We start from the raw sequence: 14,032 nt of genomic DNA, 5'->3' as shown, positions 1-14,032 counted from the left end.
AGTTAAGAAAAAGTTAGGTTGAACTCATCTAATCTAGATCTAGCGTCAGCAGTTTGTGGTAGGCGTGAAACAAGAGATGCCCTTTGTCTTGTCTATTTTAAGGCTTTTGATGTTGTTTTATGACAGTTGTAGGCAACCCAAGGAGCTAGACTAAGAGAGACTTTAGGTTTTTTTTTTTTTGTTTTTTTTGGGTTTTTTTGTTTTGTTTTGTTTTGGTTTTGGTTGTGTGTGTGTGTGTGTGTGTGGCTTTTTTTTTTGTTTGTTTGTTTGTTTGGGGTTGTTTGTTTTTTTTTCCTGAGCTGTATTTGTAAAATTAGACACCTGTGCTTTGTTTGACAAATAAAATACTGTATCAAATTGAAATCAGAAGGATGGCCTGGATCAGATCAGTGTTATTAAGGATTAATGATGTGGATGACATGATAATGGGTAAACATTCTTAAATCTGAGATACCATCAAGCTAAGGAAAATTGGAGACTTGCTGTGGGATAAGAGTCACAATTGGTGCTGACAGATGAAGCTATTGCTTAAAAAAAATCAAGTGACAAAAAGTAGGGATAAGCAGACACTAGCACATTTGGTGGTGCACATGCAGGATGTGTGCTTGATGAAAAACTTTATGAGATTTATAGTGGTTCTCAAGTTAAACTTGAATTAACAGAATTGTTCTGTTGCAGAACAGGACTTCTGCTTTCATCTTCTAGTCTCTTTTCAGTGTGTGCTTTAAGCTGGTGTCTAGTTCTTTGTGCTATCATCTATTCAGTTGGTGGATCGTATAGAGAAAGACAAGCAGCGTATGATCATTGGAGATACAAAGAATGGGGTTTTTTATTCAAAGGAAGATAGAACATCTGATTACGTGCTTTAAATATGTAAAGACTGTTTTTCTTACCCACTTTAATAGTAGAAAACCGTGTTAACTTCCTTTTTGAAGTAGCAATCTGAATTGTATCTGGAAAAATTGAAATAAGGAAACTTGCAGAAGAGAATAGTGAAGTGCTAGGACAGAGCACACATGGAGGTTGTGTGTGGCATTCTTAAAAAGCAGCTTAGACACCTATCCATGAGGGATGACACATTTGAGTCTGGTATGTTTTCTGCACTGGTAGGTCTTACTTGCCTGTCTTTCTCTGTTTAAGAGTTTGTCTGCTGAGTTACACAATTTGTCTGTTGTGATTATAATCAGGCAAATATGCAAGATCCCATATAGTGCCATATAGACTTTCATTATACAGAACTCAGGGGTTACAGAGTAAATATCTCCTTATGGGACTGCAGTATGGTCTAGTGACCTTTTTCCTCCCATTTCTTTCAACTTTATGTTTACATTTGGCTTTAATTCCTTAATAAATGGGGACAAATATAGAAAAAAAGTCCCATAAAACTATCAAATGTCAGTCAGTGCTCTTATGTCTTCCTAAGTTTTCATGTAGTGTGAAAAAATCCTTCTGCATGAATTCTCTTCCTGATCACAATGAGATGGTAAAACTGAAGCTTCAGTGTGAGTTTTCAGATCCCAGTATCAACAGTATTGCTGCTCAGCATTTTAACAAGCATGTCCAGCTGATGTGCCTGTTCTCCATCCCATCCTGCCTTACATTATTTGTGCCTTACCAAACACATAAGCTTCACTGAAATGGCTCATTTACAACTATTGCCAGGTATTGACAATGCATTTCATACATAGAAAATAGGGAGCATTGGGACAGCCATAAGGAAATGGAGCTTTACATTAAAAGTGAGCAAAGTGGGTATTACTGTGTATTTTATACTTTCATTTTAAAAAGGGTACTATGTATTCTGGCACCAGGAGGTAAACCCAAAGAAAATACCTTGAAACAAAATGTATTTTGTTTATTGATGCAGCGAGTATTCCGAATATACATGTAAAAATTGTTTACACATGAGTTTATCAGTTGTTTCCTGCATGAATAGCAGTGGTGGTCATGAATGCAGTTTGTTAAGCTGAGATGGGAACTTCAGACCTTTTTTCCTAATAACTTTCAGGCAGATATATTGTTGCAGGAAACTTGTTGTTCTTTCCTTTTTGTAAGGACATCCAGGTTTAGCAGGTGGAAAATTCCAGCAATTCTGAAGCTGTGTTCATTATTTCTTCAGAAGCTGTAACTTCAGTCTTGCCTTACCACTTCCTTTAAGAATAATATGGAAATGCTGACATAGTCTTATCAGGATGATCTGTGCCTGAAAAGGTAACAGCTTCTGTATTGTTAACAGCTTCTGTATTGTTAAATCATCAAAATTGGTAATAGTTGAGGAAATTGGAGAGCAAAAAATAACCTCTTAAAGTATTTCTATGTGAAAAGGTCTGTGGAGATGTAATTGTTAGATAATGACAAAGGCAATGAAATCTGTTTCCAAGTCTAAATTCATTAGACAGAAATTTCTTTTTTGTGGTTGTTGCTACTTATGGAAATTATTTCTTCAAGAAAACATACTAAGTAAGAACTGCTGTGGGTGTTTGTCCTCTTTCCTAGTCTATCTGCTACCTAGTTCCATCTGCAAGGGAGCTTCTTGAACAGTTTTCTTCTCTTCTGTAAAGTCAAGACCTGTATCAGGCCTTGGGTGGACCACAAAACTACATAAACTCTCCATCCAGCACCGCCTGTAGGTGAGGACATTTTTTTATTCATGTTTTTCACACAGCAGTGAACATTGTCTTTTAGTCTGGTAACCTTCCAAACTGCTCTCTGCAGTTGCGTGCTAACTTTGAGATGTATTTTTTCCAAAGATTATAGTGTCACAGAGGGCTTCTGTGATACACACTCACTGTGGTTTCTGCATTCTTGGCATTTCAGATGACTTTGGAATTATTGTGCATTACTTCTGTTCATCCAGATTAAGAAATAAGCATTTTGATTCAGCCTGCCTCATAATGCTTGGAGCCTCTTACCTTATCATTTCTTTAACCATCTAAAACTCTGTTAGAAGTTTATTCACAAAAGGTGTCATTCTGTGAGCTTTTCTGAAGACTTCTGACTGCAGAAAAGCACAGTTCTGGGATTGCTACCAGGATTGTTTTCTTGCAGTTGCTCATAGAAAAGTCAAAGCTGGAGAGCTGATGTGATTCTGCGGTTTAAATAGTGGGGGGCTTGACTTGCTGTGAGGGTCAGAGCAAATGGAGCAGTGGGTCCAGGATGCTCTCGAGATTGGTGGCTGCACCAGGGACCTAAACTAAACAGCCTCCTACCAAGAACAGAAGTCATCTGGAGTAATTTTTGTACATCTTTTAGATCAGCAACTTCTTATTCCCTCTGAGTGCTCTGGTTGTCAGTCCTTTTAGATTAGTCATTTCAAAATTAATGTTTTAGATAGATTACTCTTTATCTACAGTATTGGTCTAGAAGTGACTCATGACACAACTGCATGGAACAGGTTTTCTTACATTGTTTGTTTATTTACTCTATTTGCCTCTAGGGAGCTTGGCTGCATTTATAATTTGACTTCCCTCTTCAAAGATGTTTGTGTGCCTAGACTGCAAGTTGCATTAGCAAAGATTAAATGTTCCCTGGCAAAGTGATGGTGCCTTTTTACTAGCTGAAGTTTTAAATAATTTTAAGAAAATACATAGTTTCTCCTTAGTGTTATGTAGTGGAACAATCTTTGCAAGATTTCCTTTATAAATCAGTTTGCATTTGTGTAACCCCTTTAGATTGTAAGGAACCAGAACTGGGTTTGGACATGTCCCCATAGGCTGTAGTGAAATAGAAGCATTACAATTGTTGTGAGCAGGGCCGTGTAAGGTGTGCTACCAGTGCCACAGCCTCCTCCTGCCCCACTATATCAGATTACTTCCTCTGGAGCCAGCGCAACAGACCTGTGTCCTGGAATCCCATGGCAAAATCACCCTGCACTGCTTCTCCTGGTACTCATTTCAAAATTAGCACACCTCTGCAGAGTCCCTCAATCTGAAGCTATGTCTGATCTGTTCCAAGAGAGCAGATACAGACATAGCTGAATTGTATCTGTCACTCCCCATGTAAAAATCTGAAGGTGCTCTCATCCTTATTTTTCTTTGCAACATCCTTGTGAAATAGTATTTGTGTTGTTTTAATTTTTAAAAGCAAGGAACTGAGCCATGGATCAGATTCAAATCTAAGAGCAAAACTCTGAGCAAAAATTGAACTGCAAGTAATAATAGCTTATGTTTGGCCTGTGTGATTAATTCTTCTGTAATAAAGTTATTTCTTGTCATAAGTGGAGAGTTGGTTGCTTTTTGTTATTTTTGTTGGGGTTTTGTTTGTTTATTTTTAACTACATGGTCATGTTGTTATTATCATTATTATTGTCATTATTATCATCATTCCCATCATCATTACTGTTACTTTTGTTACAATGGTGATTATTATCCAATTTTATTGTAAACAACTCTGACAAGAATTCTGTTTCTGCAGCTCTGGAATTTCTGCATGGAGGAGACTTACAGACCTCCACCCAATGTACAACTTCTTTCTGTAGAATAGAATGGGCCTTGATTGTGATAATAAATTACTTCATTGAACCTCTTCATGCAAGAACTTTGAGTATTTCAATGTATCATGTTTTCACAGAAGCCTTCTGAATGATGCCCTGATACTAGTAATGAAATAATAATAATACTATTAAATACTATTATGTCTGTTAAATACTATTATATCTGCTAATAATTCACATAATAGTAATATTACACATTTCCTTTGCCTTCCTTCTAGTGAAAGATTTTGTTCAATACAGAAATAAGCTATATGCTTTTAAGCGTCTTAACACAGAAACGCATTCATGCTATTTGTGGTATAAATTGGTATGGTAGTGCTGTGCAATCCAGTTCAAAAAGTATTTAAGAAAAGGATGTCAGGAAAGAAGCAGTGAAATGTGAGAGTAGCAAAGTAGTGGTAATTTAAAAAAAAAAAAATTCTAATCAGAGAGAATAGGGCATCCAGAAGATTTGATGGCATAGAGCAGCTGTTGCTTCAGATCTGGCTGAATTGGTTTGCCCACATTCTATTTAGAATGTGATTATTTGTCATTAGATATGACAGATGATAAATGTGCATCTGTCGTCATTCAGGTGCTGGAGAAATTGTTTCAAGATTTTGTTTCCTTCAGTAGCTGCTTTATTTGTTTTAAATGCTTGTGCATTAAAGCATATCCAGATTAGACGGGGCTAGTATTCCTTTTCTTCTAAACTAAATTGTTGTTTTTTTGTTTTCTCTATTCCCACTTTTCCAATCTTCCCCTACCCCTATTTTCTCTCTAAAAATATCTTTAGGAATGACTTACTGATGGTGTGCCGCCAGCTGAATATGGAGGCGTCTGTTGCAGAGATCATGCACCAGCTGGGAGCAGATGAAAATGGAAAAATTTCCTTCCAGGATTTTAGTCAGTGCCGCATGGAACTGGTACAGGAAATCAAGAAAGAGGAAGTGGAGCTTTCTGTGAAATCGGATGACTCTTGTAAAAAGAAAAAGTTAAGGGATAGAGTAGCTTCCTGGCCAACTAGCAGCAATAACAGTTTAGGTAGGTATGACTTTTAAATATCCTGTGGGTGTGATTTAACAAAAGGTAAACTGTGGCGTGTTTGTTACTGATTTCACTGGCATTAGGGTTGCGCCTGCCCTAGGGCTTTGTGAATCTGCCTTCGCATAATTTCATCATATATTAAAGTGCTGTTGTAATGGATGCAGACTTGTCATCAGAATGTCAACTAGAATGTGTGCAGAGCATCATCTTCTAAAAATGCAAATTGCACAAGAGAACAGATTTCCTTGGAAGGATAAGGGCTGGTAACTGAAGATCCAGGGAGTTCTCTGTTCTCTGTAAAGCCCAGGCAGGTATGTAGGTAAAACTGAAAAAGGAGGGAAGACTTAATCTTGGTTCCAGTCACAATACAGTGTAGAAACTAATGTTTCGTGGATGCTTTAGAAGTCATTCCACTTAGTGGGGGATCTCATTGCTGGAAGAGCACTATGATTTAGAGAATACAAAAATACTTGTCCATCTGGTTGAAAACCAAACAAAATAAAAAACCAGAACCAACCAAACCAAAATAAACCAACAACAAAAACAAACCACAACCCTCCCAAAAAACTCAAACCAACGAATAAAAAAAAGAAAAAGTGCTCTTCCATCCATAGGGAAGTGGGTTGTAGGAAGGTGTCATTGAGCTGTGTCCGTGAGCCCAGTCCTTGATAGTGCTGTGACCAGTCAGCATTAGGTCAGAAACGTTAACACCTGCAGAATGCTTCCTTTCACCCTGTGAAAAATGGAAGAGACTAAAGGACACAGATTCTGGGGCCAAAAATGGCAAAGTGTGGTGTTTTGTGGAAAAAGCTGCGGATGCTGTCCATTTCCCCGCTGTCTACAACAGGCGCATGCTGGCTGTGAACAACTGCTGGCTGGTGACCATGGAACTGACTTGAGTCCATTCTCCAAAAAAACAGCATCAGCCTATGATGGTGTTTAGTTGGAGCTATGTGTCCTCAGCCTTTTCTTTGGGCTATATGAGCCTACATGTTTTAAAACACTTTTTAAACTGAAAGTCTTCCATTAGTCTTCCCAATATTTTTTCTTTGAAGTGTCTTAAATTAATTTGAGAATGTCTTTTTCTTGTCGGATGTGCTTCATATGTATTCTGGAGAGTTGTCTTATTCCAGCTTCTCATGTTATGTCAGGATTATATCAAGGTCATGTTATTGACTTGTTGCCAGGTATAATGTTTAACATCCGATTTATTTGTTTATTTGAAGGTAGTTGATGGTACACAGGATTTCTGTTTTAGCAGCGTGGATGCAAAGCATACTGGAAACACAATATAGACAGAAGTCACACATAACAGAGGGGAGCAATTGGAGGGCACAGCTCAATCACAATACCAGTGAGGCTGAGCTGTGTATACAAGTACTCCACACTGGCTTGGCTAACTTGGGGAGACGTTCACACTCTTACTGAACTCAGGGAGAAATACAACACTAGTTGATTTTCTCAGCTGTTTATCGTTTATCTAAAGCAAAACCCACCCTCAGGTCCTCTTGGTGTGGAGATGAAGCCAGCTATTTTGCAACAGCTGTGCTCAGTCCCAGCTCACATCCTTCCCTGAGCTTCATGGGCACATCTCCCTCAACCATCTCTGATCCTGCTCCCATAGTAGGGCTTTACTGATCAGTTAGACCTGTCTTTATCTTGTCACTAGTCAGCGTCATAGAAAGTAAAACTGGGCATGTGTTAATTTGGGTGATTTGGTCTATCTATTAATTTATTTATTTATTTATTAGCTTTGTAGGTATAGGATTAGCATGTCCTGTTTTATAGTCACTTTGCACATGTTTTTGGCTGGTCATCTCAGAAATTCAAATTTTCCTTGTTTACTTTGTATCCTTGGTGATCTCCTTATCTTTTTGCTTTTTAGATGGACTGTACTACTCTGTTATCACCTTATCATCTCATGCTCCTTGGCTTTTCATTTTGGCTTCTCAGCACAGCAAATCTGTTTCATAGCTCTGATTATCTTCCATCTCATATTTTATAGCTTCATTGTCATATTTTGTTATAGAGGTAGTTCGCTGTTGGCATTTCTTCTGTTTATGTCTTTCATATATATTCTTGAATTGCAAAACTGTAGTTTCTATGCCCATTTCTCCCATCACTTTCTGTATTGAAATTTTTGTAAGCCTTGTGCTCAATTGATTTCCAGCCTGTGAATCTCTTTCTGGAGCTGTAAGACAGTATTTCAAAGCCAAGATTGTGTCTTTTTTTTGCTTTAAGGATATTGTGTGTTTCCCTTGCTCATACAATTATCTTCCATTGCCTGCTTTTTCGGTGCTGGCAGTTGTATTTTTCTGCAAAACAGAGTTGTTGTTCTGCACACAGATGGCTATACAAAGTTTCCCTGTTTGCTGACCAGATTTCTGGCATTTAAAATCTTTCTTAGACAAACCAGCCAAGTAATTATGATTTGTAATAATCAGAGGTGAAAGACAGCTCATAAACTTGATAAAAGAAAGGCCAACATAATAGTATCAAAATTTATCTCACAAAGAATCTTACTAATTGCTGCCAGAAAGTATTCATAGATGAACTTCTAAATTTATTAATGTATAGAATTCAATCCCAACTACTTTTCCCCCCCTATTCCCTAGTTGCTGTTAGTTTTACAGGAATAATTTAATGCATTTTTAAAGTTGGTGAATGAACCCATTTTTCTTTTCCTCTGTTTTCCCCAAAAGTTAATATCAGAACATGTTTGAATTCCCTGCCTTGATATATTTTGCTCTGCTGATCAAGTGTGACTGTCTTTCTGCACTGTACTTCTAGAGCTCTGGGGGATTTGTCCTTGTCCTGTCCCTTGTCCTGTCTTGACTCTTGCAAGAATTCTTAGAGAAATATGGAGATGCTCCCCGCAGAAAAATGGATAGGAGGAAATACTAAAGATGAGCATTCAGGATGCAACTGTTTTTTATTTGTTTGTAAATGAAAACCACTGTGGCAGCACTGTTCAAAATGTTCTACAGAGCTTTCTTTTCAAAGAGTCAAGGAAACAGCGCTGCAATACATTTCTATGATATAAACCCGACCTGTGGTATGAACATAATGACAGCTGAGGAATTACACTTGCAGTCAAGCTTAAATTATGATCTGCGCCTTTCTGTGCCTTTCTGATGTTTCTGTGCCTTTCATGTCTTTGAGGGTTCATTTATATACTCATTAGTAATCAAAGAGTTGATTATGTTATTACAGAGTCTTTGCTGTTGCTTTCTAAGCATTGCTTGAGACAAGAGACATCATGTACCAATTCAAACATGAGCTTGGTGGATGTTCTTTTTTTTGTGTTACCATTTTTTTTTTCTGGCCAAAACACTTTAATTAAACTTTATTTTCAAAGATAGTGTACAGGCCTTTTTTTCAAGACTAATTTCTGCAGGGTATGAGCTGCTGATGGTATTTAAAGCGGTATTATATATTGATATGGAGGACATAAATGACAGAATTTCAAAACTCATTTCACTGGTATTGAGTAGCAGATATCCTGATGATCTGAAACAAAGGAATCCAGCCTCTGACATGAATGTTTTTACACTGCAAGTTTGTGTTTGTGTGTAATTGTGCAGAGATTACCAGTCAGGCAGCATTTGGTGCCACCTTTTCTTGGAACTGTTCCAAATTCCTAAAAAAAGAAACAAAACCTTTGCTGCCTATAGGTTTTACTTTTCATTATGAAGGAAAATAACTTGGAAAAAAGTTACAAGAAGTAATTGCATCTAATCTTCTATTGAACTTCATTTTATCCATCTGTTTTATCGTTGATAAGGTTATTCAAATAATTTGGCCCAACTTTGCCCAACAAATGTTCACGCCTGTGTTTCCAGGTGGGATGCAAAAGTAAGGAAATTGGTTGGCTCTTAATCAAGGTACAGGACTAAAGTTTATTAATATTCATTCATGCATGTCCTCAGTAAGCCAAACCTGCATCCATATCTACCATCCTGATGAGTAAATGAGTGTATAGATTTAAAAGTTTCATGTTTTATTCAAGTGCACAAAAAAGGAAGTTTTCTAAGTTACTAAAATTAGGCTTTTTGATGCTTTTTAATCAGCGATTTAAAGCTGTTACAATGTGTTGTTATTCTTATCCTACACTATTAATGTCATCAGGAGCTTTAGCAATAATTTGCATATTTTTCTATAAGTGAAATGGAATGTAAACTGTTAAAATTCTTGCATTTTAAAATACAAGTTTAAGAAATTAATAAAATAACTTTTGAAAGTGTTGCTGGAGTCTTGCAGTCACCAAATGTGACCTGACTCTTTATTATGTCATTTCAGTAGGAAATGCAGGAAGAATGTCAGTTACTGATCAAGTCTGTGGATTGATCTGTGCAGCTGTGGAGAATGAGGGCTGTGATGAGTACAGTAAATCTGTCTGAATAATGTAGTGAGTGATGGAGGTAGATTGCTTGGCACATGAAAACTCTGACGCAGCAGAACTACATCTCTAATATTTAAAACAGGGAGTTGCCTGAACAGTTGTGGTTTCTGTTAGACTTTTCAGTGTTGTGTAGCTTTGTATGTGTTTTATAAAAGCCAGCATTAGATTATTTATATTATGCATTGTATAGATTTGTCTAGCTCTTTACAAGGAGCAAATTGCCATTTTTTCCCCTTGATAAAAAATAGCCTCTTTCTAGCACCCCATAACTTGGCAATGAACAAGAAATAGCACTATTTATTAGTAAATTCTTGTTTTCCTGAAACTGCATGTATTTATTGATCTGATGTCATATTCTAGATAAACAGTCATGAATATAAGAGTTCTTTAACAATATTTGGCTGTAGGTTAGTACTTAGTAATTAATTCATAGCCAATTACCCTTTCTTTACTGAAAATAAGTCCCCTGAAAACTTGGTATGGTAATTTATTTGCACAGTGGATCAAGCATGAGAAATAATCAAAGGAATGGTAGCAATTCAGCCTTAAATTAAGCTTATGGGTAAACAGGAGAGGTAGACCAGTGGGGCTGAAAAATCATTATTTTTGCTTTACATTAATTCCATGTTTGATCTTACTGCAAATAAATTTCTCTTGAGAAACTGATGCAGTGATTACATTTATTTATGCTGTATTTAATTAAAAACTACAGAGCTGTTATAACTCAAAGGCATGCTCTAGATTTTCTTGAAATTTATGAGCAAAGTTTCACCCTTAGATATGTTTAACTGGAAAAGCTTTGAGTTTCTGCTAGGCCAAATTTAATTGCATACAAACTCCTGTTAAGTGGTTTAGTTTATTATGTTTAAATAATCTTTTGATGCCACTGTCTTTGTGCAAAGCTCTTGGGATCTCCTCTGGTCAAGATGACCCTGAGATGTATTAGAAGTCTCTTTTCCCCAACCCAGCTGTCGAAGAAGGAGTCAGAAGTCTTCGGCTCGCGTTCTTGTTTATTATTCCTTATGTAAAACATTCTCTGTCTGGCCTGCCAAGGTCTGTTCTGCAGGTCAGTCTGAGGCACACTGCCCTCCCGGCATTGTCTTTTATACTAAAAACTATGCATAATTCGATATTTACAGTTGTCTTCCAATACCTATGACCTATGCTAGACAGTGACTTTCTACTTTACACCAATCCTATAGGGCTACCATTACCAAGAAGATGGAGTTTAGGAAGAAGAAGGAGGAAAAACAGGACAACGTCCAAATTCCTTCATCTTGCCTCCTAGACCCCTCTAGTAAAAATCTTCAAAATTTCTCTTTTCTCTCACCCTATAACTATTACTATTATGCTATCTAAACTTTTGTGACCTTTAATTCTTCATATAAAGGTGGTAATTTTTTCCATGGGTTGAACTCAAACCCACTAGGGTCTTTGGCTGCATGCCAGGGTCTCCAACCCCCCTGCCAGGGCTTCAAAGCCCCCTGGCTGGAGCTTGGATCATCCAGGACTGTCAAGGAGACGTCCTGGGCTCTGACACAGAGCAGCAGAATATAGGTAGCTTTTCTTTTCTTTAGTAAACAGAGAATTTAAGTTTGTGAGCATCCTTACAAGAGAACCTGAATTTCTCGAGTTTTATAATTGACAACTGATGAATTGTACTAAAATCATAATATATAGTATGCATTAAACACCAGTGAATCTATACAGGATAGAAGTGATCCCTGCAGGGATCTCTGGTGTCTGATAGAAAAACAAACTTGGTTGAAGCTTTCTTCTGGTTTGAATATTTGTAAAATGTAAGAACAGCTAATCTGTGTTAGATCAGACTTTACTGTTAAATGGTAATTCTGTCCCTTAGCATGGTGAGAAGAAAATGATTAGAGAAGATTGTAGGGTCTGAGTGATCATGTAACAGTGCTTGCATATTAATTTTCAGCTCAGGGACTTCAAATTAGAGATAGTTGTACTTGTTCACACACACATGCCTTCCCTCCCTCTAACCCTGTCTTGCAGGACTGAGTCTCTGAACATGTGCAAGTCTTTAGTGTTCACCACGGCCTGCCACCAGGAGTAGCACATCTTGCCCTTCCATTGTATGAGGAACAAACTCTTCTTGCTTTCCTGAAGTTTTCTTCCTTCCATGTATTTGCAGGGGTTTTTCCTTTCTTCCCACCTCCCCCCCACCCAGTATATCTAGTCAAGGTTGAGCATTGCATTGCGCTGTGTTACCTTCCTCAGTAGAAGCACTAACAGCGTCAGTCACCTCTGTGCCTTACATAAAAGTTGCAGGAATTCAGTGTATTTGACATTTTGACACCAAATGCCTTTGAAATTACCAAACACCTTAACATTTTGAGAGGAAAGGGAAAGGACAGCAGCGGTGGGTAGAATTGGGGGAAACAGAAAGCTGCTGTTCCTGAGAGCTGCTACTACCCAGAGTTGATAGAAGGGCTCGCCCAGACTAGCTCTGCAGAGCACCACAGGTCAGGCTTGTTTCAGGGCACTACTGTCTGTGCTTCCTGGTCAGCTGCAGTGGTAACGCATGGAGCTGTGCTTTGTGTTTGCCACATGGTTTGGAACTGGATTACAACATCACTTCCTCAGTTTGTCCCACTTTATGCTTTCCATGCAAACTGTGATCAGCTTGAGAAACTGAGGCTGCTGGGGTTTCATAGAAGGCATGCTTCATTTGGCACAAGATGAGCATTGTCACACATCCTATACTTCAGCTTCTGTAAATCAAGGACTGCCTCTCAGCACATTGCTGCTTTATCTCTCCTGACTTCTGTGATGTGCTCTTCACCTGCCTGCTTCTAATGTGAACCTGGCATACTAAGGTTCATGAAACAGAAACAAGATGAAACTGACAGGCAACAAACTCTGGATTTGTTTGCTTGGATACATGTGTATTAAAGTCAGATCTAAAGAAAGGTTGTCTTGAGTGGAAGGTAATCATAAGTTTCCATGTAAGGAAGACCAACATTTTTTAGAAGTGCATACAGTACAAATACTGTACCTGGAAGGTATGTTGGAACTTCCTCTAGCTTCTGTGTGACTTCAGGTTTTATGTACTCTTTTTCCTATATACTATATACTCCCCTCTTTATTAGAGATTATTACTTTTCAGGGGAAAACAGGATTGTTTTCTGCCTTAATAGAAACTTCAAATTAAATTCTAGATTGAGTTCCTGAGTACAATGCAGTTGTTAGCCAGCAGTATTCCAGCAAAGTTTAGCTAAGGTGCTTAAACAGTACTGGGTATTAGGAGATCTTGGTTTCTAGACTGTTGAAAAGTCATCCCCACCCTCTGTTTGTGTCTGAATAGAGCAAATGGTTATCTGGTCTCAAGGATAGTCTTAAATTATTTCAGAGTCAAGGACAGGTGTAAAAAGGTGTTAACAATAGTGTGCTTTTATTTTGTTTTCTATGTAACTATTTCCTATATGGCCAATGCCAGTCTGCTGGAAAGTACTGAAACCATGATAGTTTACATAGATGCATTTCTCCAGTAACTGAAATAAATTTGAAAAAGGTAAATTGATGGAAATTCCACAATATATATGGTTTGGATTAGTGATTTAATAAACCCAGCTTCTTCACCCAAAAGCTGTGTTAAGTGACTGGGAAATTGTAATGGGAGGAACTTCGTCTTTAACTAGGTATGTCTCTGTGTGTTTTACTTTCTCAAGGCTTTATGAATTACCTTGCCTACTTTACGGTTTTGCTCTTGGCAAGTATTCACTTATCTATCCTAATTTTCATGTAGCCGTTTGATTTATTTTTCTTAAGATTTGATGTAGTTTTTGTAAGTGATAAAAATCTGCTTAGGAATCTATGTCATGGAATGTAAAAAATTAAAATCCAAAAACCTAAAGAAAAGAGATCATATTACTCTGGTAAGTAAGAGTGCTGGTTATGTTGCAGACTGTTCCAATTTCTTTAATGTGCATTTAAGTGTTTCTGAAATTTATGCTATAATGGTACCCTGTAGGGAGTTGGGCGGGCAGCACAAAATTGGAGAATTCCTGAATTCTGAGTGTACCAGTGTTGGGGGTACTTCACTGAACATGAAATGCAGCTGAGGTTTCGTGATGATTTTGCAAAATATA

The 14,032-nt window shown here is 37.6% G+C and overlaps 1 protein-coding gene across 1 annotated transcript in view; it reads left to right on the top strand.

Moving 5' to 3' along the window:
* The window catches only part of MCC (MCC regulator of WNT signaling pathway), a 187,954-nt gene that overhangs the window by 10,991 nt on the left and 162,931 nt on the right, over nucleotides 1-14,032 (top strand). The window contains exon 2 of the mRNA XM_041399190.1: nucleotides 5,268-5,515. Coding sequence (XP_041255124.1) covers nucleotides 5,268-5,515 — 248 coding nt within the window. The remainder of the gene's footprint in view (nucleotides 1-5,267; nucleotides 5,516-14,032) is intronic.

Source organism: Onychostruthus taczanowskii, unplaced genomic scaffold (genome assembly GCF_017590055.1).
Source record: "Onychostruthus taczanowskii isolate IOZ18803 unplaced genomic scaffold, ASM1759005v1 scaffold158, whole genome shotgun sequence".
In the NCBI taxonomy this organism is placed as follows: Eukaryota; Metazoa; Chordata; class Aves; order Passeriformes; family Passeridae; genus Onychostruthus; species Onychostruthus taczanowskii.
This window is presented reverse-complemented; position numbering and strand designations above follow the sequence as displayed.